General features: G+C 43.4%; 1 protein-coding gene across 1 annotated transcript; it reads left to right on the top strand.

The window, feature by feature from the left end:
• The first annotated feature begins 400 nt into the window (after positions 1 to 400).
• ENOPH1 (enolase-phosphatase 1) lies at positions 401 to 22,970 on the top strand. The gene is made up of 6 exons (XM_024212566.3): positions 401 to 561; positions 11,639 to 11,740; positions 13,710 to 13,912; positions 18,615 to 18,747; positions 19,454 to 19,577; positions 21,922 to 22,970. Exons 1-6 carry the CDS (start codon positions 478 to 480, stop codon positions 22,059 to 22,061), a joined length of 786 nt encoding a protein of 261 aa, XP_024068334.1. The 5' UTR covers positions 401 to 477; the 3' UTR covers positions 22,062 to 22,970.
• Positions 22,971 to 24,855: the final 1,885 nt, after the last annotated feature.

Genomic DNA, 24,855 nt, shown 5'->3' with positions numbered 1-24,855 from the left:
CAGCGTATCACGCATGTTATGCAACTCGCCTCGTACTCGCCATCATGCACCCTAGGACTTGTGCCATGCCATTTACTTGCACCCCACCTACTGTCCCTTTCTCGAAGCTGTTAGCCTCTCCCGCCCCCCTTTGTACTGCACGCTACAGATCATGCCTAGGACATGCGTTAGGCGGCTTTCCGCACATGCCCCCCCTCCTCTCTTTGTCGCCGCCGCCGCCCTGCAGGCGCATTATGACGGCCAAGCCCCGCCCTTCTTTTCTCACCCGCCAATCAGACGGCAGTCAGCCCCTGGATTGGCGCAGCAGCGCCCCCTTCCCCCCACGTGCTGCGCTTCCCCGCTCAGCTGCCCGGGCTGCGCGCGGGTTCCGCTCGCGGCGCGCGCTCTCTCCCCTCCCCTCCCCGCCTGCAGAGCCGTGCCGTAGGGTGTCCGGCCGGGGGCGCGCGGCGCTGGCAGGGACCTGGCCCGCGCGCGGCAATGGTGGTGTTCGCGGTGCCTGCAGAAGTCGCTGTGATCCTGCTGGATATCGAAGGCACCACCACGCCGATTGCCTATGTCAAGGTGAGCGCTCGCGGCGCGGGGAGGGCAGGCAGCTCGGCGAGGCGCCCGGGCTGCAGGCAGCAGAGACCGCGGGCAGACTAGCCCGGAGGCCGGGCGGGTTTTCACAGGGCGGTGCTGGCTGCTGGACTCAGAGAGGTGGGGTCTGCGTCGTGGGGGAGGCGATGGGCTTCAGGCTGGCTCGCGGAGCGGTAGCACGTGCGGGGTCTGTCTAAAGTGTTCACTTGTTTTGCAACTCCCCTAAACGTTGCACTGCAACAATCCTATAGCACTGCCACATCTACCCCCCTTAAATGTAAATATAGACACATTTAGAGAGACCACTAAATCTAGTCCAGCCCTTGCTTCTCACACAACACCTACGTGTTAGGAATAACATCTGAATAGACTTTTACCATCCAGCCACGGTTCTGCACCCTGCTACATAAATGCAATTTGTCAAATGGGAGTAGATTACTTTTACTAGAGTGCTAGCCTGCCACATCAAGTATTCAAGAAACCAGGTCATCTGTACATGCCTCAGGCCCGGTTTTGTGTGCTAAGCTCTACTGTGGCTTAGCGCACAGAACAAGAAGAGTGAATTGAAAATAGGTTAGTGGTTTGGGGTGACTAGTATGGAATTCCTACGCAGCTGGTGGACATGTACTTTAGTTTATTTGATTGAGTTTTTAATATAAATTTTTGGATATAGCATTAACCATAGGTCACTTTAAGAACCTTGTCACTTTGGATCACAGTTCTAGTTCAAAGGTTATTATGCATGCTGCTCTGTCAAACTCTATCAGGCTAGTGCTCAGAACATAGATGTCTGCAAAAGAAATTAATTAAAAATGAAACAACCCTACTGAATATACAAGCCAAGTTTTTTTCCTTGTTATTTTGACTGCTACTGGCATGCATTGACAATACGGTGATCAGAATTCTGATTCTAGCGCTTAACTTGCCAGCAAATCAGGACCTTATGAATGACATGAAGGCACAACAGTTTAGATTCATAGATTCTAGGACTGGAAGGGACCTCGAGAGGTCATCGAGTCCAGTCCCCTGCCCGCATGGCAGGACCAAATACTGTCTAGACCATCCCTGATAGACATTTATCTAACCTACTCTTAAATATCTCCAGAGATGGAGATTCCACAACCTCCCTAGGCAATTTATTCCAGTGTTTAACCACCCTGACAGTTAGGAACTTTTTCCTAATGTCCAACCTAGACCTTCCTTGCTGCAGTTTAAGCCCATTGCTTCTTGTTCTATCCTCAGAGGCTAAGGTGAACAAGTTTTCTCCCTCCTCCTTATGACACCCTTTTAGATACCTGAAAACTGCTATCATGTCCCCTCTCAGTCTTCTCTTTTCCAAACTAAACAAACCCAATTCTTTCAGCCTTGCTTCATAGGTCATGTTCTCAAGACCTTTAATCATTCTTGTTGCTCTTCTCTGGACCCTTTCCAATTTCTCCACATCTTTCTTGAAATGCGGTGCCCAGAACTGGACACAATACTCCAGCTGAGGCCTAACCAGAGCAGAGTAGAGCAGAAGAATGACTTCTCGTGTCTTGCTCACAACACACCTGTTAATACATCCCAGAATCATGTTTGCTTTTTTTGCAACAGCATCACACTGTTGACTCATGTTTAGCTTGTGGTCCACTATAACCCCTAGATCCCTTTCTGCCGTACTCCTTCCTAGACAGTCTCTTCCCATTCTGTATGTGTGAAACTGATTTTTTCTTCCTAAGTGGAGCACTTTGCATTTGTCTTTGTTAAACTTCATCCTGTTTAACTCAGACCATTTCTCCAATTTGTCCAGATCATTTTGAATTATGACCCTGTCCTCCAAAGCAGTTGCAAAAAAAGCAGTTTAGTTTTTCATTACTGTTCCAAAACAGCTAAATAAAATGTACAGCATTGTAAATGCAAAACAACTTCAGACAAGTTAAAAATCCACCTTCTTATTCAGCAAAAGAAGGGCAGCCCTTGCTTATTAGAGGGGTTTTTAATATACCTGTATGCTGGTTTCAGTCAATCAAAATATTGAGTGGTTCCTTTTTTTGTCCCAGGGGTGCTTGTCTCTGGTGTTTGTAAAGCTGGCCCTTCATTATCAATCATAACATAAAATACTCATTTTTTAAAGAAAACAAAATCAAGTTTCACCAGTCTTCTGACTGATTATCCCATCACCACCTTTCACCCACTGGCTTTCATGTAGGTCACTCTTCTAAGATAATATAGGTTTATATGTTGGTATCTTTGTTTTTACCATATACAACATTTTTCTTCTCTGTAATTATGATTTTGGTAGATCGTTGATATACAAGGTCAAAACTTTGGGTCTTTAAAAGGAAACTAACTTTCTAAATCGTGCTTGTGTGGACTTTAGGTAGCAGCTTAGTCTTTATTAGGCCTTGTCTATACTTACAAATTTTGCTGACATAGTTACGTTGGTTGTGGTAATGGGTGTAGGTGTTCCTTACAACACACGTATGCTGTCAAAAGTAAACCCTACTACTGGAGATGTAGTTACACTGGCAAAAGGCCTTTTTGGCTGTCATAACTGCATCTGCACAAGGATGGTTTTGCTGGTATAGTTTTCAAAAGCTATTTTAACCACATTATGTTTTCTCTTCATCAGGGCAAGAGTATTCCAAGAGAAACATTTAAAAATGTATTTCTGAGCATGTTGACGGTTGGTTGGTTGGTTTGTTTCTCTCTGCGAGTGGTGGTGTAGGAGAGGGTTTGAATTGCATAGACCAGTGGGCCATGCCCTTCCTCAGAAGAAGGTGCAAAAGACTAACCACAGGGGAGTGGATGGACCTTCAAGTAGTTCTCAAGTTTCAGCTTTCATTTAAAAAAAAAAAAAAAAAAACCCTCAGATGCTCTCCGAATGTGATGTCCATGTGAATTTGTAGAGAGCCAATAGCTGAGGTGTGAACTCCCCATTCATTTCAGTAAGTGCCAATTCAAATGCCAACAGTATAATTATGCAGTGGCATAGGGAGCTGATATATAAATTAAGATGCATATGCATTTAACAAACACATGGAGGGCCCAAATTACTTCTTTTCCCTAAGGGGGCTCAGCTTTCAAAAATTTGGTAAATGTTGATTAGGCCCTAAAACCAAATAATAGAATATCAAGGTTGGAAGGGACCTCAGGAGATCATCTAGTCCAACCCCCTGCTCAAAGCAGGGCCAGTCCCCAGAGAGGGTTTGTTTTTATTTTTGTTTTTTTAAACCCCAGTTTCCTCAAGGATTGAACTCACAACCCTGAGTTTAGGAGGCTAATGCTCAAACCACTGAGCTATCCCTCCCCGTAATAGAATATGAGATCTCCCATGTTTAGTTTGCCAGTTTTAAATCCCATCCAGGCTAGCAGCAGGAACCTGAAAATGACTTTTAAGCTGACTTATATGAACTGAGTTAGTGGTCTCTTTTCACTTTTTACCAGACAAGCGTCCACACGATAATTGAAAAAAAGCCCTCTCTCTTTTGTTCAAACTTTGTTATTTTAAGACCACTCATGAATAGGGCCTGTGGAAAATAATTGCAGATTCAAAGATTTTGGATACTGTTTTGGTTATCTACCTTCACCTAACAGATTTACGGTCACACTCTAATATAAATAGCTTAACTATTCAAATATCTTAGTCACTTCTTAACATGTTAATCAATTGTTAGAAATTATAAGAGTAACAGGTGAGTAGGTTGCTTAAGTTATAACCATCTAGAATGTATTTTGGTGATGTGTTAGTTACCATCAATAATATATGCGACTCAAGTCTCCTGACATGCCTGTAACCTCTACTGGCTCATTAATTAACCATTTATGAATCCAACCTTAATATACAGTGGGACCAGTTTTTCTATAGTTTTCAATGAAAACTCAGCATGCTGGAAAGTTTCCAAATATTTTAAACAACTTATTTTATTCTGTCTTTCACTTGATTTCTGTTATTTTTTAGTATCTCTTCAGTAGGTCCCATATTGCACCCAGCTATTTCCCGCCAAGATTGGCTGTATTTTGTTACAATTCGAGCTGCACAGAAGTTACCCAGACTTTACTCTTTTCAGCTCCTCTCACCAGTCAGCAACTCCTAACCTGGCGTATGTAACTTGTTTGTTTGGGCCTTCGTCCTCCAGCTCTCTGGGCCTTCCTCCTCCAGCAGCACATCACGCAATGCAGAGTCTTCGTGAACATCCTGTGGAAATATTATTCCCTGCAAATGGGATAGCTGCCCAAATTTTCCAAGAATGCACCAATGCAAACATAGTTGGGCCATGTAGTGGGTGTGGAGACGCACATTTGGTCAATGGGTTGTGCTCTCTGGCTGCCACTTGGTTTTTATAGACAGGTCAGATAAGTGTCACAAATTGGTTATAGAAATACAGCTGTAGTCTGCATGGGCACTTACATTGCTGAAGAATTGTAGGCCTGAGCCCTTATGATAGGCATTACTATTGAGCTCAGTGCCAGTTTTGCTTGGAAAGGAGTACAAAATTTGTCCCTCGGTGTTGTATGTCTCACAAATGCTGAACAAGAGGCGTTACTTTAGGGCCCACTGACACTACAAATACAGCCATGTTTGTTTTGTAACTGATTTGACACTCATCTGACCTGGTTACAAACCACAAATGCTGTTGAGTTGTGTTCACACAACAGCTTTTTTCTTAACACAACCATTTTAGTGCATCCACACCATAGGTGCTGGAACTGGGGGTGCGGAAGCAGCCCCTGGCTTGAAGTGGATTCCATTATATACAGGGTTCACAGTTTGGCTCAACGGCCCTCAGCACCACCACTATAAAAAGTGTTTCAGCACCCCTGGTCCACACCTAATTGTGTTTGTATCAGTGCATTTTTGGAAAAATCAGAGCACTATCCCAGAATACCTCAGCAAGGGTATTACTGTTACTTGAGCCTGGTCCACACTTAAAAGTTTTGCCTATGCAGCTATGTCTGTTTGGAAGGGGGGAGGGGGGGGGGGGGGAAATCACACTTAACTGACATAACTGTGCCGGCAAAAGCTCCAGTGCAGACTCGGGGCATGTCTACACTATAGACTTAAGTCATTATGTTAGGTCCACTTACAGCCCCCTCAGTAATTACAGATGTCCACACTACCCTCCTTCTGTCAGTGGTGTGCATCCTCACCAGGGCTTCTCACCTCCGGTGGGGAGATCTGTGCCCAGAGTCCACTCAGCTGCCGTGCTCTACACAGACACTGTGTCGCCCCAACTACACCGACTTAAGCCCTACGCCTCTCGTGGAGGTGGAGTTATGATGTTAGTGTAGTAGGGCGCTTACATGTGCGGGAGCAAGGCTGTTGTGTAGATACTGACATAGTTCTCTTTTGCCCGTATACGCTGCGTCTCTATTAGGAAGGTTTGCCTGTATAGTTATACCGGCAAACCCTTTCGAGTGTAGACAAGGCTATAGTACGTACTACATTAAGTGTGGACACAATCTGTATCTACAGTTAACCAGGTTACTTACGGGTTACAAACCCAGCTGCGATCTGTTGCACCGGCAGGGTGAAGGTAATCATACTGATTTCCTGAAGAATAGAATAGTGGAATCTTTAACAGAGATTGCTTCCTGAAAGGTAATTTTCATTGAATGAAACAAGAATTGCCCCCAACAAAGTTGCTGCCTTCTAGATTCAAGAAATGATATAGTAGGATCACTCTCAAGAAGCGTAAACCCATTTCTTCCTCATCCTGCCACTCATTCTTCTAGTTCTGCAATTTTCCAAATGCATGTATCGTATCTTTGGCCTTAGCTTATCAAATTTGCCAGTACTACTTTTAAATGGTTTATTTGCTTGGCTACTGCTTGTATTTTTAAAATCGAATAAATCTGCCACATGAAGTACACTTTGGCTCTAATAAAGCTTCCTTTAATAGCTTTATTATGTTAATTATTGCAATATGGCACACACTGCTCATTTTCCTCAAAGAAGCTTCTAAGCTGCATCTTTTTGCAACTTTAAGAATGGTTGCCACTACTCACTCAATTCCATTCCCTTCCACTTCACTGATTAATTCATAGCTGGCCACTATAAACAGCTACAAGAAGATTTTTTTCTGGTCTCAATTGGATTCTCCAAAGAGGATTTTATTATAGAGTATAAATGGCTTACTCCTTAGATATGTCTCATCACAGACGTCCCAATTGTTTATTTGCAATCTTCTTAGAGAATATTCAGATTCCTGTTGTGCTGTAATTTCGGCAGATGATATAATTAATCTGGTTCCACTTCCATCACTTAATTCACCGAACTCTATTAATCTACAGAGAGTTTTCTAATAATCTCCCATATTAGAATCCCATTAGTAAGGAGCTGAGCATTTCAGCATGCTTTAGGGATTTAGGATTTTTGCATATCCTAGGGCAGGGTTGTCAGACTCATCCTCTGCATAGGGCAGACTTCAAATTTTAAATTCTGGTTCATGGGGCATGGTATGAATTTGGGGTTATGCACTATCCTCCACCCACAGCAGAACTTTCATTGATGTTATGGGAGGTTTGCATAAAGATCAAGGGTAGAATTTGCTCTTTATATAATAACTAAGCCTCCAATTTTAGTATTTTGTTTCTACTTTTGTTGTCCCATTCAATATCCGCCATTCAATAGGAAGATAGTCTCAATTTTAGGATCACTGCTAGTTTTGAGTTCTTTTTCTCTACCCTCCAAGTCTGTTCTCTCACTCTCTCTTTATATTCCCTTCGCTGCAACAACTAACCCTAGTTCCCTTGAGCATCCTCCCATCCCCTAGATTGATCAGCAATGAATTAATCAATGCTAGCATTCACATGTTGTCACTGGGCTTAAGGTAGCACCCCAATTAGATAAATGGGGTGTGGGAGATCATATCTATCATTGTTTCAGGCAGGCTGCAGAATCAGGAAGACAAAGCTGCAGTGGTCAATTTCGGTTTATATTTGAAAACCTCTCTTTGCAATCACAAGGGCTAGACACTTGTTTTTTAAAATGACAGTTGAGATTTTGCATCATACAAATGTTGTCATGGGGGATGCATAAATACATCAAGCCAGCTGCATTTTTGTCACAATGGATACTTTTTATCCTGTTTTCCCTGTTGAATTTAAGTGGACATCAATTTGAAATCTAGTCACTTTCTAAAAATGAGATAAGTAGTTTCAGATATTACTCCTCACCAGATTCCCTTGCAAATTTTTCTAGTTTATAATATTTCTCTCCCCCTTGCTGCATGGGGGAAAAAAAAAAAAAAAAAAAAACACAATACAACAGGGGAAATTGACTAGACGAAAGTTTTGTCCATTACAAAGTACTTTCAAGGGCACAGAGTAATCAAACTGAAGTTATTTTCTTTACTCTTTTTAGTTGTAGTAATCTTATAACAATTGTAGATAAAACAAATCAGACAAACTTTTTTTAATTGATAGTTTTTTTGTTTTGTTCTTAATTAAAACATGAAAAGCTTCTTACTCACCTGGCTGTAAAGAGAATCTTCAGAGTATAATCCGATCCAATGTAGTATAGATCAGTGGTTATCAACCTTTCCAAACTCTTGTACCCCTTTCAAGAGTCTGATTTGTCTTGTGTACCCCAAGTTTCAGCTCACTTAAAAACTTACAAAATTGACATAAAAATACAGATGTGTCACAGCATGCTATTGCTGAAAAATTGCGTACTGTCTATTTTACCATGTAATTATAAATCAATTGGAATATAAAAAAAATATTGTACTTACATTTCAGTGTATAGTATACAGAGCAGTATAAACATGTCATTGTCTGTATGAAATTTTAATTTGTACTGACTTCGCTATTGCTTTTTATGTAGCCTGTTGTAAAACTAGGCAAATATCTAGATGAGTTTATGTACCCCCTGGAAGACCTCAGAGTACCCCCAAGGGTACATGACCCCTGGTTGAGAACCACGGGTCTAGATACTGTCTGACTGAAACAGTTGCAGCAAGAAATTACGTCAACACTGACGACTAGTGTTAATTGTTTGAACAACATTGAAGGGGACATGAAAAGGAGGAAAAATAATGGGCTTGGGCCCTCTTTTTCTGCTTTGATACATAAAGACCTGAAACGTTTAGTTAAAAAATAAACTTTTTAAATAGTATTTCTGTACAACCACAAAAGACTCTCAATAGTGATTGGAGAATTACGGACATAACTTGAGCCTGAAAGCAGAGCAGTGGAGATGGGAAGTTGTTCTTTAGTCACCCCGTTTAAAACTCTTCAGTGCCGTTATAATTCCAATGACTACAAAGCACTTTAGAGAGAGAGTTACTTTAAAGATACAAACACCCTCCCCATTCACAACAAACATCCCTGGCATACTTATCTCTCCTCAGTCATCACCCTGAGGTCTTCTAGCAAAATCAGGGCAGACCAGACTAGCCTTGACATTCCTGACTTTTCCAAGGTAAAAACCAGCAGAAAAACCCACTTTCAGGCGCTCGTCATGAGGAAGGAAAAAGGGGCAAAACCTAACTTTAAATATATTTTTCTGCATGTCACCTTTAACAACTTCACTGCTGATCATCGTATCAGCAGTTTATTCAGCTAGTGTGCTTTTCTATTGTATTTGGCTCTTCTGTTCATTAAATGGACATTAACACAGGAATAAGGTTGAAGCGCTAACTGTGTGATGTTGTGTCCAGTATGTTTCTCTCCTCCCATCCCTGTGCAAATTTGCCAGAGGTCCTGGTTTGTCAGGACCGTGCTGGTTCTCTGGAGATGCTATAAGGCAGGGGTAGGCAACCTATGGCACGCGTGCCGAAGGCGGCATGCGAGCTGATTTTCAGTGGCACTCACACTGCCCGGGTCCTGGCCACCGGTCCCGGGGGGGGGAGGCTCTGCATTTTAATTTAGTTTTAAATGAAGCTTCTTAAACATTTTTAAAACCTTATTTACTTTACATACAACAATAGTTTTTCTATAAGTCTATAATATATAACTAGAGACCTTCTAAAAACATTAAAACCTTAAATTAGAGTGAATAAATGAAGACTCGGCACACCACTTCTGAAAGGTTGCTGACTCCTGCTATAAGGTCTTGGCAGACTATATGGAAACACACATTGTGCCTTGGTTGTAACCCAATCAGTGCACTTATACAGGGCCCCTGACCACTGGGTGTGGGGGGAGGAAGCCATACACACACCCAAACCCTCCTGGGAAGGGTGGAGGGTCCCCCGTGGGCTGTGGTGAGAGCCAAAAGGCTGGAGCAGAGAGCTGGGCCAGCCCCACAGGACAGGAGCCGCCGCAGGGTGAGTGCAGAGCGGACTCACACTCCAAACCCAGGGATGCAACCACCCCTCCACCGGGAGCAGGGAAAGTGGGGGAGGGGCCCCAAATGCTATAGTGCACTGCGCAGAGTCCCAAAATTCTTTAATCCATCATGGTACCCGGGTGTCTCAGAGCCGCAGGTTTTTTGTTTGACACAAACCTCACATAACTGAGATGTCACTTTCACCAGAACAAAGTACAGTACTTGTCCAGCTGTTAGAGATTGTGTGTTTAGATTATAATCTGACAGGGCGGGCACTGTTTTTGTTGTATGGTTGTGCAGTGCCGAGCACAATGGGAATGAAACCTCTAGATGTTACGCTACGGCAATACAAATAATAGTCTTAATGGTTTATTTGATGTGTCATTGGTAGAATGACACAGAAAGAAGAATGGGGGCAGTCAGCAAGGTCTTTTCTTTAAAACTTTACGTTATTTCACTTTCCTGTTACAAACATTAACAGGGATAAACTTCCCAGCTCCATCCAAGGACATTCTCTCCTCATCCCCATAGTCCTGACTGGGGTCTGTTGGTGCTACTGTAATACACATGATTAGTGATGAGAAGGCTCACTTGTGTTTCTGTTCACCCTTAAGATCCCATATCATGGCTACAGTTCTCCTCTCACATTTTTTCTAAGCTTGCTTTATTTCACTTAGAATTCGAAATACTGTCCAGTAGAGCTCAATTGAAAGCCTAAATATAGGGTGACGTAAGACTTCCTTAAAAGACCAGTTTAAAAATACGTATAATGCTCTAGCTCAAATCACAAGTCAAATTTCATTTCTAGAATGACCTAAGAACAAGGGCCCCCTTTAAAATAGAAAAATAAATTCTTATAACTTGTTCGTTCTGAGCGTACGAGCAGTCAGCCTTGAACTCCTGTGCTTAGGAATTGAAAGTCATGTCGTGTTATTTGAAAGATCTTCTCTGGACATGCACTAAGATGTCAAATAGGACACCTCTTTTCATTTTCAGAATAGCTTGGCCATTATTAGCATAGCTGTACTTTAACTGGTCCCTCTGCAATATTAAGTGATTGCGGCTACATAAGCACCTGTTTGGTAAATCTATATTCACTAGCTTGCTTAAGGGGGCACCATCAATTTGAAAAAAAAAAAAAAAAAATCACCTTTCTGCCAGAAAGATTTGTACCCATTAGTACTAGTGCTATATGTAACACCTGAGATCGCTACAAGAGAAAAAGATCAGCGAGGAAAAAAAGAGTTATGCATCTTTTCAGTTCACTTCCTTTGTGCATTTGACAGAACAGCTTGATTCTCTATTCCCTTGTACAGTCAGCTACCCCATGGTGAAAAGATCCTTCTAAACATCAGCAAGAGATCAGAAAAAACATTATGCTTTTTTACACTTTTTTTTTTTAATTTTAGGACATATTGTTGGAAAGCAGCTCTATCAGAAATTGGACCAACTTCTCTTTAAGTCTTTTCATTGTTACTAATACGAGACTATCCATGTACATAATACTTTCACTTGGTTTTCAGTGACCTATCTACTTCTAAGCACTTACTCTGATCACCTTGAACCACACAGCACTTTGTGGTTCTGTTGGGTTCCTCTGTGCCATCAGGGTTGGGGTTTGTTTTAGTCATCGTTAACAATAGTTACTGAGCATTTCTATCCATTTCAGAGAGTTTTAACTGGTCAATAATGCCTACGGTACACAAAGTGTCTAATTTTTTAAATCAGATGTGCAGTATCCCTGTAAGGGAAACTTACCTGACTGTAAGAGCGCAAGTTTAAATGAGTCCTGTGTGGTTTTGTTACCAGGACACACTATTTCCGTACATCAAAGATAATGTTAAAGAGTACCTACGTGCGCACTGGGAAGAGGAGGAGTGCCAGCAGGACATCAGCCTTTTGAGGAAACAGGTGAGTGATTGGAACCATGTTATGTCTTGCAAGGGTTTACTGCCTGTCAAGGACTTCAGGTCACTCATAGAGCTGTGGCTGTTTTTACTAATCGCATCGTATATTTGTGAAGTAGGAGGAAGAGTTATCACTTGACTTTGAGGAGCACTTTCCTTCTTTTTGAGCTTATTTGTTTTTGAACTTACAGAGTGTGTCTGTCCCTCAGACATTCCATGGATGTATTTACCTGAAGTACACATCTGCTGACCGATGCCAGCCATAAATAGATTCAAATCCCCACTTCCAGGGTACAGTAATGTGAACACAAACTAAACACACATTTTTCCATCCCCATTCCTTAAAATGCCACACTGGCTCTGTTGGGCCAACACAGGAGTAAGGTCCAGAGCCTAGAGTCATCCACTGAGAGTCAGGGGAGCTCACATAGTACTGTGATGGGTACAGTATAAAAACCTACCTAGGTAGAACCACCAGCCTCAGGCTCCCAGATGTTTAAATTCAAGGGCTGTTAGCTGATCTCTGTCACAACAGTTCACTGGTGGAGATGCAGTCTTCACCTCTGCAATTCAGCTGTACTGGAGCAGAACAGGAAGGCCAGCACAATTCTAATCAGAGGCTGGGTGCTGTGAATCTGTTCTCGCTGAGAACGTTCTTTCTGAAAGCTCTTTGTGGAGATCTGGCTGTATATTTAGCAGCTGATCTAAGCAGATAAATTTAAGGACTTATTTTGAAGGGTGCTGGGCACGCTGGCTCTGATCCAGTAAAATTTAAGTACAGGAGTAGTCCCATGATGGGACTTCTCGTGTGCTAAAAAAGTTAAGCATGTGTTTAAGTGCTTTGCTGAATGGCGACCACAGTGCTCAGCACTTAGGGCTCAATCCTGCAACCTTCCATTTGCAGCTGGTTATGATGATAGAGTCAGAAAACCTACCTCTATATCTAAGCTCACAGAGGAATTCAGTAACAGAGCTGAGATCTGACCCCAGGAGTTCCTGGCTCCTGGTCCTGTGCTTTGACCACTAGACAAGACTTCTTTCTCAAATAGGATACAGGGAGCACATAAATAGAATGATATTAACATCTGTTTGTCCAGGGCCAACATAACAGTAACTTTTTAGTTTATTTTTTTTTTTAAATGGTAGTGGTTAAATGTAGAATCTGAATGTATTCCCCACTACCCTCTAACTATTTTAAAATCTAATTTGAGGCTTTATCTATGAAACTTCTATTTAAATATACACTGTCTTTATGCCACATTTTATGCATTCCTTTATTTTATTAAATTAATCTTGGAGAGGACTATATATTTCCCGCAAATCATTGTGGTAATACTAATTTATATTTAGGATTAAAGCAGTGTTGAAAGCATTTAATGTGCTGTTCAAATGGTAAGTATTGTTCTTTTTTTGAGAACCCATGTTTTTAATTGATTCAGGAAATCTGACTTTCCATAGCTGGTTAATGTAGGATTTAGGTGAAGCCATTTTATTCTAGCTCTTTGTTGGTGTACATTGAAATTTGTCCAGCTGGGACAGTATCTTATATATGGAAAAAGGCTCCATATTTAAATGCAAGACCAAGATGTTTAACTAACGTCCAAAATGGTTTTGGGGCAGTTATAAATACTTGGGGCCTTTATTTCACATTTTAAAAAATGAAGAATGTAAGATTAAATTTAAGTGTTTGAACTTAACTTATGTCCAACCTTACGTAGTAGGGTAACCAGTGTTCAAATTAGGCTAGTGCAATTTACAATTAAAGTGCATGCTTCTAGACCCCAATTCCGGTAAAATTCCCTATTCAGGAAAGCTATTAAGCACCTGTGCAAGCCCAGTTGACTTCACGTGTGTAAAATTAAGGACGTGTTCAAGTGCTGTCCTGAATAGGGATTGACTTACGATCAACTGCTTTCCTGAATCGGGGCCCCATTTAGGAATCTTGGGTCACCTTTTTTGTTCATAATTTCAAGGTTGAAGAGGATTCCAACTTGGATGGCGTTGTGCCTATTCCTTTAGAAACTGGAAATGGAGAAGATGAAGTGGAACAGGTCATCCAGGCTGTAGTAGACAATGTGCACTGGCAGATGTCCCTGGACAGAAAGACCACAGCATTGAAACAGCTGCAGGGTCACATGTGGAGGGCAGCCTATGCAACTGGACGCATGAAGGGAGAGTAAGTAACTCCTGGTCCTGAAAGTTTCCTTGAAGTAGATCTTTTATATTTTGCTGAGCTAAGTTTCTTGGGCGTACGTTGGAGCCAAGTAGTTACATAAGGGCTGGAAGGTGACTGGTCGTAGCAGTGTAGTGCTGTATAAAAATGTAATCCGATTACTTCTTAGCTGAGCAGTGAGCATGGATTACTATGGGGACTTGAGCCTAAGCACTATCATGGAACCAAGTTCAGCCAGTCTCACCTTTCACCTCGAATGCACAGTGCAAAACTAATCCATGATTTGTGGTTGATTTTACTCGTGGGATCTAGGGAGCAATATTGTAAAATGACTTTGGGAAATTGTAAGACCCTGGGATTCAGCTTAGTTTACAGTAGTCGTCCCAATGAGTAATGGGAAAACTTGAGGGGCCAGGGAGTGTGTTTCCCCCCCCCCGTATAAAATGATCACTATGTTCAGCAGGTATGTGCTTGCACATTTGAGCTCTTTGCTGTTATTGTCACCAGTAAACTGATACCAAGGCAAGATGGCAAACACTAACTCACAGGCTCTATGGGAAATACAGAACCTGAGCAATAGAAACTTTGTGAGACTACACATCGTGAGGAAACTGGAGCAAGCAGTTCTGCTCATGTGATTAAGAGGGCTGTCTTGTTATGTTTGCAATATATATATATATATATATATATATATATATAATATCCTATTATTCAGCTGGTAAAACTGACTCATTCATTTAGCAAGGGAAATTGAAAGCACAAGTTTGTAATTCTCACACTTTAGAGAACAGCCCTCCTTATTTCAAACCATTTATCCAACAGTTACAATTCATTTTGGGACAAGGTGGATAGACAAACCTAAACAAGAAACTGAGGAGGAGTTGGGGGAAAGCACGAAAAGTGAGATTAACTCCCATCGGTCTTTGGGACAGGTACTTTCATTCCTCTCGCTCTTGGATATTCATCTAGGCATCTCACAGTTGCTGAGAGTGGAATGGCAAGTTGAGCTCTCCATCTCCACTGATACCTGTTGTTTTTTCCAGCAAATAGGTTGCTAAAATACTTGTGACGTTCTGTGGAGAGTCAAGATAGCCTCTCAGTTGAAGTCCAGTATAGATATTTGACTACGCTTAGTGTTTCAATTCCATGGCTGAGTGAGAATGACCAGCCTCCAGGTGTTTTGGGTGTTCCTTGCATAGAGAAGAGAGAAGGGAAATAGGAATCTAGAAGACAAAGGAAAAGTATTGTAGTAAAAAGGAGGATGGGAAGCAGGAAGAGACAGTGCAAGTCTGTAAAAGTGTTGGGATGGTTAACAAAGGAAAAAACCCATTCAGCTGTTTATGCACTCTACAGCATACCAGACTGTGTTTTGGTACAGTCAGCTAATAAACACTTTCGTTCAGGATCATGCTGAAAACTGGCTTTTGATTGTCTGCCAAGATAAAGGCTAGGAACAACAATCCACAAAGGAGCCATTGTGGAGCAGACACTCACACCTTGCACACAGCCACCTTGTCCCCCGTTGCGTTAGCAGCTGAAGTGAAGTGCCAGTATGGGCAGGCAGCACACATACAAAACTTGTCAATGTGCAATTGAATGCTTACGAGAATTGTCACAGGAGCGCTGAAGTAAACACCCACCGTCTGGCTCCAGTCCTTGCACCTCACTTACCACCACCCCTCCAAGGAAAAGCAGCAATAATAGGAGAATAGGACCGTGCGATAATGAACTCAGACCTGCCCATCTGTGAAGATCAAGATGCTGCCTGAAGTCCAGGAATCCCTTCTGCTTAGCAGCCAGAGCTCTCAAAACCTCGAGACCGTCGCCCAACGACAAGCGACGGAGACTGTGGGAAAGCAGCGTGGGTAGAGAAACAAGCCCTGATCACAGATCCTACAGACCAATCACCTGGGTTCACCATGCCACATAAGATACGGGTCACAGCGAACCACATCAAAACCTCACACGGGCAATGCAATTACCTACTTCACAAATGGAAAATGGACAGCCTGATACACCATTGTGGAGAAAACACCCAAACCATAGAGGGAGGGATAGCTCAGTGGTTTGAGCATTGGCCTGCTAAACCCAGGTTTGTGAGTTCCATTGAGGGGGCCATTTAGGGATCTGGGGCAAAAATCTGCCTGGGGATTAGTCCTGCTTTGAGCAGGGAGTTGGACTAGATACCTCCTGAGGTCCCTTCCAACTCTGATATTCTATGAATCATCTAGTGAGGCGCTGCCCTCTAAGAGCCTTTTCTACAGGGACAGCTTGATTCATTCCATGGCACCGGAAGCTAATTGAGTGGATGACAAACTTGGACATGGACCTTTAATGGTGCTTTTCAAGTGGCCATATGAAAGAAGAGGACTTATTGTCTGAATCTTAAAATTGGTCTCTTCTTGGCAATTAGGGCCTTGGGTCAGTTCCCCAGAATTTCCCCTCTTCCTCTAACCAGACTTGGCACATCACAGTCCGAGACACAGGAATTAAGCTTGGCAAACAAAAGCATAAGAGGGGGCAAGTTCCTATCAGAGATCTGCTCTGTTTGAATTTTTTTGGTTAACTGGTACCAAAGTTGAAGTTGCTGTCCTTAAATGTCTTCTCAATAACCAGCAAAGGTTTTGTATAACCCTCAAGTCACGTGGCGTATTGAGCATACGGTAGCAAAGAACAGGGGAGGAAGAGGGAGTTACACTATTGTTAATATACTGTAAACAAATGTTCAGAAGGAAAGCGTATTCCTTTCCGTCAGCTCAAAATCCCCCATTTCTTCAGATACCCAGCTCCCATTCCTGGGCCTGATATTGCCCTGTCTCGCATGCTGGGCAGTTGTTTGCACCTGTACTGTGTGGCTGTCAAGTGCTGCCATTCTGACTCGGAGGCATTTTACAGCCCCACTGCACAGGTATAAACCCACTCCAAATGCAGCTATACAGATCACTTTCCTTGCTCGTTGCTTCCACTAAATCATGTTGCTCTGTGTGTCCCTCCCCTGGTTAGTCTCCTTCACCCCATCAAACAAACACACACCCGGTCTTCATTTTTAAGGGCCTTCCTGGCCCATCCCTGCCCTCTGTCATCTCCCATACGCTATCAAGGTGTTGACCCCACTCTGCCAGTAACACCAGTCATCTTCATCCACTTTACGTTTTTCCAACAAGCACTTCGTGCTCTCTCACTGGCCACCTTCCACACGGAACGAGCTCCTCATCCACATCTGCAAAGCCACCTCGTTACCCTCCTTCAAACTCTCTTCTGCTGCCATGCCTACAAAGAAAAACTCTGCAGTTATTGGGCATCTGCCGGGCCGAGACCCCTGCTTATGCTGACCAGTAGAGTCTGTTACCTTTTGCTCCCCGAGTCAGTTTGTTGTATCCATCTCTTGTCTTATACTCCGATTGCAAGCTTTCTGGGGCAGGGACCATCTTTTTGTTCTGTGTTTGTACAGCACCCAGCACAACGGGGCCCAAACCTGTACCTTGCTATAAATTATAATGGTGTAAGGCAGTGGAGAAAGAGGCTATTGTCAAAGTCCTAGCTGCATCATTAGTGATTTTTTTCTGTCAATCTTAAAACTCATTGTTCCGTTAACAACCTAAAAATCCAAATCACACAAGGCTGAAAACTAACACTGTTAAGTTACCCCCTTTAACAAAACCTGCACTGATTTCTCTGTTTTCTTTTACCAAACTGATACAAAGCACCTTCCGATCATCAGACTAGGGAACGGATTGTAAAACGAAGCTTGGAGCTCTGCTGTGTGTTGCTCTTTGGATAAGAGCGGATGTTGAATAAACACCGTTACGAAGGTGTGATACGGGGATACCGTGTCACCTACTGGTTAGTCAGATGGGCTTCACTCTCCTGTTGCTGTCAGTTGGTGTGGCTCTGATGATGGAAACACCATTGTGGCATTTTTCAACCGTCCGCAAAGCTGGAGTTTTGGGGGAGGTGGGGTTTGGTGCTTAACTATCAATAGATCTTCTGTCATTTCATCCCTGATGTAACTTTTGTCTTCAGTGGAGTTAAGCCAGGGATGAAATTGATCCATGATTATTACTGTAAAACTAAAGAACAAGTCCGCATAAATGGAGTAGATCTGATCTGCATTTTTCCCCTGATTTGTTCTTTAACCCTGAACATTTCATAGGAGCTGCATCAACAGATCCTAGGGGGCTGCATTCTCATTTCATTTCCACTTTTGCCCCCCAACCTTGCCTGCTGAAAGTGTTCAGAACCAGGAAACTAAGCTGCTCTTTAATGGGTGGGAATGAGAGGGGGTTGCTCCTACTAGAATGGGAATGAAAAACTATTTTATGGGACAATCAGGCTTCAGACTGTGAGAGGTCTGTTAACTTCCTTAATCCCTCCAAACGTCAGGCTGGTGGGTGCAGAACATCTCTTTCCTTTAACATGTAATGAGCTGGAGACGCCTCAGCCAAGTGTCTGAAACAGATGTTTGTAGCTACTTGCTGTTCAGTAATCAGAATAGATTGCTCAGTCAGAGTTAAGAGTATATTATTTGTTACGGAAATAACTTCCCCAGTGGAGAAGCGTTGAGCAGCTTTTAAAACAACCACCAAAAAATAAAAATAAAAATCCATCCAGTAATAGAAACGAAGCAGTTTGCATGGGGCAGTACTAAGTTTGTCTCATGCAGCTGTCCGCAAGTTGTTAATACTGCAATTATCCTTCACTGCAGATTCTTCCAGGACGTGGTTCCAGCCATTAGGAAGTGGAGGGAAGCAGGAATGAAAGTGTATATCTATTCTTCAGGGAGCGTGGAGGCCCAGAAGCTTCTGTTTGGATACTCGACAGAAGGTGATATTCTAGAGGTAGATAAGATTATAGCCTTCTTTACAGCTTCTCCATCTGCAAAACGGGGAGGGTAGCTACCTTCCCGGAGCTGGGGTGAGGATACACTGGTTCGTGCTGGCCATGTGCTAGCCATTAATATTCTTTGATGCTGTAAAAATTAGAAGTGTATGATGGGCGAAGAGAAAGTGGCTTGAACTGCAGTTTTCATGTCTGCTACAATTTCAGAGACTGCATTCCCGTATTTTCTTTTTCAGTTGATATTGTGCACTGATATCGGCAAGAGCCTTTCCAGTGTGACAGTGTCGACACAACAGAAAGATCTCGTTTTCCCCTGCCCCCCCTCTTAATTAGGGGGGATTCTCTTTCTTTTTAAGCCATCTCTCCAGAAGAGCCTGGATACACTCACTGCAAGCCAACCCTTAGGCACTGTGCAAAGCCTATCTCCACAGCTTGTAAATGGATATTTTAAGCCATTTTTAAGGAAAGGCGCTGAGAAAACTATGCAACTAATGGGGCCCCCCTGCTCTGGAAGCTCTTTCTGTTTGTTGTATCATTGAAAATGGCGTGTATTCTCTGGCTGGCCCGTGATCAGAGCCTTGTTTGTTAAATTCCCCTCACTGCATTGGTAGGAAGAGGGGATACTGATTAGGGTTCTGTAGTTCATTCTCTGGGTTCTAGAATTAGTATCCTCCTGCAAAAGCCATGCTCTCTTCCCTCTTTCAGCTCTTCGATGGCCACTTCGATACCAAAATAGGTCACAAAGTAGAGAGTGAGAGTTACAGGAGGATTGCATCAAGCATCGGGTGTTCAACTAACAACGTTCTCTTCCTGACGGATGTCACTCGAGGTAGGAGGTCTGGCTTTCCTGCTTTTCCCCACGTTGCAGCAGAGGTGGAATGTGCTCTCTAGCTGTACAGCGTTAAGCACTTGCCACCGCCAGGGTTGGAATGTCTGCACGTCCATTGCACGGCTCCTTTCTTAAACTTTCATCCCATCAGGTAGCCTCACTTGGTGTGTAGACGGTGTCAAGCCAAGGGAAATAGGGCAAGCATTTAACCTAGGGCTCGTCTACATGAACATTTGGTTTGTGGCAAGCTGGAGTGCAAAGGGAGTAGATCAAAGCAGGCTAGGGAACTTTTGGTGAGCAGCAGCTGAGTCCACATGGACACTTACTAGGGAGTAGATTTACACCCCAGCTTGCCACAACCTAGGTGTTCAGGTAGACAAACCCGGTCTATCACCAGGAGCCTAGCACAGGCCACTAAAACTGGGTGCAAAGTAGTAAATCTGTGTCTGTGTGCAATTGACGAGTGTCTACAGGTGCACCGGCTCAGCCTAAAACTACGAATAAGGGTTACTGTATTTTATGCTGCTGTTACAAGCACCCTCTTCAGAGGACCTGATTCTCTGCTCTACACCGTAGGCAATCATTAACAGCTGTGCAAAGTGGGTGTGACCTCACCCATCGTGAGGCAGTAGAATAGGGATCTGCAACCTTTGGCACGCAGCCCATCAGGGAAAGCTGCTGGTGAACCGGGACTGTTTGTTTACCTGCAGCGTCCGCAGGTTCGGCCAATCGCAGCTCCCACTGGCCAGCACATCCCTCGGCCCACACCGCTTCCTGCAACCCCCATTGGCCTGGAACGGCGATCCCCGGCCAGTGGCAGCTGCGATCCGCCGAACCTGCGGACGCTGCAGGTAAACAAACCATCCCGGCCCGCCAGTGGATTTCCCTGATGGGCTGCGTGCCAAAGGTTGCCGATCCCTGCAGTAGAAAGTCAGGTCCAGAGAGCTTTTTTCACTCACCTTTTTCCTTACATAAATATAGCATAGTTTCTAATGTTATACCAGCATAACCCCCTAAGTAACTTGGTTCAGAACATACCCCTTAGTATGCTTCAAAGGTAGCCCCTGATTAGGCCTCTAAGCAGTGTATTCATTGTGGAACAAATGAGTTTATTTGTCAGTATATCCACAATCCTTAATAAAGAAATGGAAACTTGATACTGGAACACAAGCAGTGGAGGACAAGACAGAAATCCTAAAGGGAAACTTAATCCTAACACTAAATTGTCAGATTTTGCACTCCCCATTTCCCAGGCATTCATGTTTGAGTCATCAATAAACTGAACCCGCACCTCATTTTTCTACCAGACTGTCACAGGCAAGAATATTATGGAGGAGTCTGGGATTAGGATGCTCTCCAGCTCCCCTTGCAGGAATTTACTTTCCTGCTGCTATGACTGAGGCCAAACTGGCCTGTGTTCTCGGCCCATTTTTCTTTAGAAACTTCCCCCCATGTGAGAACACCACTGCATTCAAATATATTGATGACATAATGTTCCCTGGCCTCCTACAGTAGCCTAGTGTTCTGCTCTTTTCACAGTAAGGCAACAGAGAATTATTAAAAAGAGAAAATCCTGGTTTCCTCAAGACAGACACGGGAGGTATTTGTCTCACTTTACTCAGCACTGGGGAGTCTCAGATGGAGTAATGTTTCCAAGTCTGGGTGCCACACTTTAGGAGAGATGTGGACAAATTGGAGAGAGTCAGAGAAGAGCAACAAAAATGATAAAAGGTATATAAAACCTGACTTATGAGGAAAGGTTAAGAAAACTGGGCACAATTTAGTCTTGAGAAAAGTAGACTGAGGGGGGAACCTGATAAGTCTTCAAATGTGTTAAGGACTGTTACAAAGAGGACTATGATCAATTGTTCTCCTTGTCCAGCAAAGGTAGGACAAAAAGTAATGGGCTTAATCTGCAGCAAGGGAGGTTTAGGGGAGATATTAGGAAAACTTTCTAACTAGCAGGATAGTTAAGCTCTGGGATAGGCTTCCAAGGGAGGTTGTGGAAGCCCCACCATTGGCGGTTTTTAGGAACAAGTTTCTTCTACCTGTTCCTAAAAACCTCCATCAGAGAGGGTCTAGGTTTACTTGGTCCTGCCTCAGCAGAGGGGGTTAGATTTTGACTTTGAGGTCCCTGCTAGCGCTACACTTAAATAAAATTGCATTGCTGTATGGAGACCCAGTTTGATTCTCAACCTCCAGTCCCCTCATGCATTCTAAGATGCCTCCCAAAACTGGGGAGGCAGAGGGGTTGGAGGAGGCACATGTTGACTTGCCCACCAACGTGAAGCACCAAACTAACTGCGTTAGCCTTCTTGTTTCCTAAACTCTGGTCTTTCCACAGAGGCAAATGCTGCAGAAGAAGCAGACATGCACGTGGCTGTGGTCGTGAGGCCAGGCAATGCAGGGCTAACAGACGATGAGAAGTCGTATTACAGTCTGATCACGTCTTTCAATGAACTGTTCCTGCCTTCCTCCACTTAGGAGAACTTGTGCACCTGCACAATAGACCAAACTACACCCGCTGGAATTGTCCTTGTGTAATCTTTAATTATATTGGTAATAAGAATTTTAAAAGATATGACAGGATCCATGACTGGCTGCAGAAATTGATTTAAGTATTTTGGAGGGGATTTTTAATGCAGTGAAATTGAGGCCTGTCAAAGTCTGTTGGAGTTGTGAGTGGTGCGAGAAGCAGCATCCATGAAGCCTGTGTTCAATTAGCTTTCCTATCAGGGAATTTATTACTACAGGGTGACTGTTCTGCCAGCCAACCACCAGGTAATCTAGTTGTGAAAATCCACGTGACAACATTTGTCACTTAAAAACAAAATATTCTGTGAACAAAGAATTTCTCACACCCCCACAGACTTGAATCTTATAAGGAAATATGAACTTCCCCCTTCCAATAAGATCTGTAGCTCTCATGCTGGAAGTTAAATTAAGCAAAATTAATTTCTTAAGAGGTTAGGATATGTATGTTCGGGATAGCCAAAGATAAACGTCAAATGTGGACCATGAAGTTTGGATGCTGCAGCTTAGATCTGCCACAGAGGAGGCCAAGTTAAATATAAACCTACTTGTGATATTGGGCTATGCGCTCCAGGACCTGCTGCATGCTAAAGCCAGATTTCCATTTATTTCAGAAATGTAGCACTCTTAGCAATAATCCCTGAAATTTTCCTTAAGCAGCCAAGAAAAGGTTTCACCAACTTGTAACTCAGCTCAGCTATTAACTAGACATTATAAAAGACAGTTCATGGCTTTGGCACTACCTGCTGCAGTTGATATCAATGAATGATTACAAAAATACAAACCATGTAACAGCACCACTTAACCTATGCCACTTTATACTATGTGGTAAATAAAAGTACAATTGTCTTCTGCCTAAAATTCTGGCATTTGCATTATCCCACCAGTGGCCAGCCTCCAGCATTGGTGAAAGGGTTTTCTTACCTGTAACCTTCTAGCTCTTTCCTTCAGTGCTGCTACACCCTTCCCCATTGTTTCCTGCAGGCCACGTGAGCCTTCTCTAAATTGGAGAGGAATTAGTGTGTTACACTCAAAACCTTCCTTTGCTTTCAGTAGGAGTTCTGTATGGGGTAGAGCAAGAGCAGCAAGTAGGCTACACAGGTGGAGCACAGTGCCTAAGGGTCTCATTCATCACTACCTTTCACTTGTTATAAGTCCCTTGCACCTGTGGGTATAAAGCACTATCCAATCAGAATGGTAGTGTCTACAGCTGTGAAGAATGGGTGTAAAATAGCTTAAAGTGCAAGGCAGTGGAGAATGGCCTACAGGGGATCCTTTAACTCAAGGAACATCAAGCATTCCCAGGAAAATGTACCCAAACCCCAGCCTCTCTTGCTTGTGCAGAAACGGTAGCAATGGATGCTACTGCATATTTGGGCATGTGCTTGTCTTTGTCCCTCACTGTGCATGTTTTACCGGCACAACTGGACTGCTTACGTTTTTTTTAGCTACTGATCTGAAACATGTCAAGTTTTACAACTTTATCTACTTAAACACTGTATGAGAAAACTACAGAAACACAGGCTTAGAGGAGCCAGAAATCCTTACTTCTGCCCATGTCATCCTACCAGCCCGTGCACCCAAATTCATGAGCGGAACAGGCAGGAAGGAATTTTTTCATAGCGAATCTGTAGAACTCAGATTCCACATTGGCCAGGATCCTTTCTGCCTGTCTGGGATCAAAGAACGGGTCTCCACCTAGCCTGTGTGTGGGCTGCCCCCTGCAGGGGAGAAAGTGACAATTCTAATACCATCAGCCATGGCAATGGAGGTGGTTTAGATTCTTCCCAGTGGTGGGGGCATTTGATTCTACCAGGACGTGCCCCCTGCAGGGAAGGGAAAAGGTGCCATGTTCTGCTCTAAGGACCTGCCATCCCAGAGAAGTACAGAAAGCAGCTACACACTCTCTACTGCCTCTCAGGGGGCCCCGCTGAGCCAAAACAGCTCCTGGAAAGAATAGGTTAGGTACCTGGAGGTGGAGTGGACTTGCTCTTTCCCCAGAATGTACCAGACAGGGGTCAGTTCCTGGCATCTTGTAAGCATTCATGTGCATGTAGAACACAGCTTTCCTTCCCCATGAGATACGTTCATCAGCAAAGAGACCAAGGGGAAGCTTTGTTAGGGTCAGGTTATGATCAGAGGTGGGAAGTGTGAACATATCCCCCTGCTCATACTGTTACTACAGCCACTGAAGCTAGGTGAGGGAGGGAAAATGAAGATCCTAGGGTTGCATGTTGGGATGAGAAGGTACATTTCCCCAGCTTTCATGCCAGTATTTCCCATGTGTAACTCTAGGAAGAGTTTGTGTGCAGATTACCATGCTCCTTCTAATCCAACCCCAGATTTTAAAAATGAGATTTAAAAATAATCATGATTTTTGAATATGTGGGTTTGGCAATACTGTGCCTGAGAACTAGACAGTAAAACAGGCTCATCTGTCCCACTACCCAAACGTGGGCCCTGAGCCTGCATACAGTAGGGCAAGTAGGGCCCATTATGTCCAGGTAAGAGGATTTCCACAGGCTCTGCACCAGCCTGTACAAATAGATCCAGTAGCAGGACTGGGCCTTAAATAGAATGCCAAGATTAAATCCACGTTATAAATGCCCAAATACATTTGTAAAATGCTGTGGCAGGTCAGTGTTGCTAGTAACACAGAGATGGTCTTTGCAAAAAATAAAATGCATCTTGACAGCACCTCCCTTTTAAACTGGGACGGCAGGTCCTTAGGGAAGTAGCTGCCCAG

This window comes from Terrapene carolina, unplaced genomic scaffold (assembly GCF_002925995.2).
Source record: "Terrapene carolina triunguis isolate 2854851 unplaced genomic scaffold, T_m_triunguis-2.0 Scaffold136, whole genome shotgun sequence".
NCBI lineage: Eukaryota > Metazoa > Chordata > Testudines > Emydidae > Terrapene > Terrapene triunguis.
Note: the sequence above shows the minus strand (reverse complement) of the source record. Positions and strands in the feature narration are given on the sequence as shown.

Coding starts and splice junctions, on each gene's coding strand:
- ENOPH1 (XM_024212566.3), top strand. CDS start 478: ATGGTGGTGTTCGCGGTGCCTGCAGAAGTCGCTGTGATCCTGCTGGAT. Junction 562..11,638: donor CGCCGATTGCCTATGTCAAG/GTGAGCGCTCGC, acceptor TTTTGTTACCAG/GACACACTATTTCCGTACAT. Junction 11,741..13,709: donor TCAGCCTTTTGAGGAAACAG/GTGAGTGATTGG, acceptor CATAATTTCAAG/GTTGAAGAGGATTCCAACTT.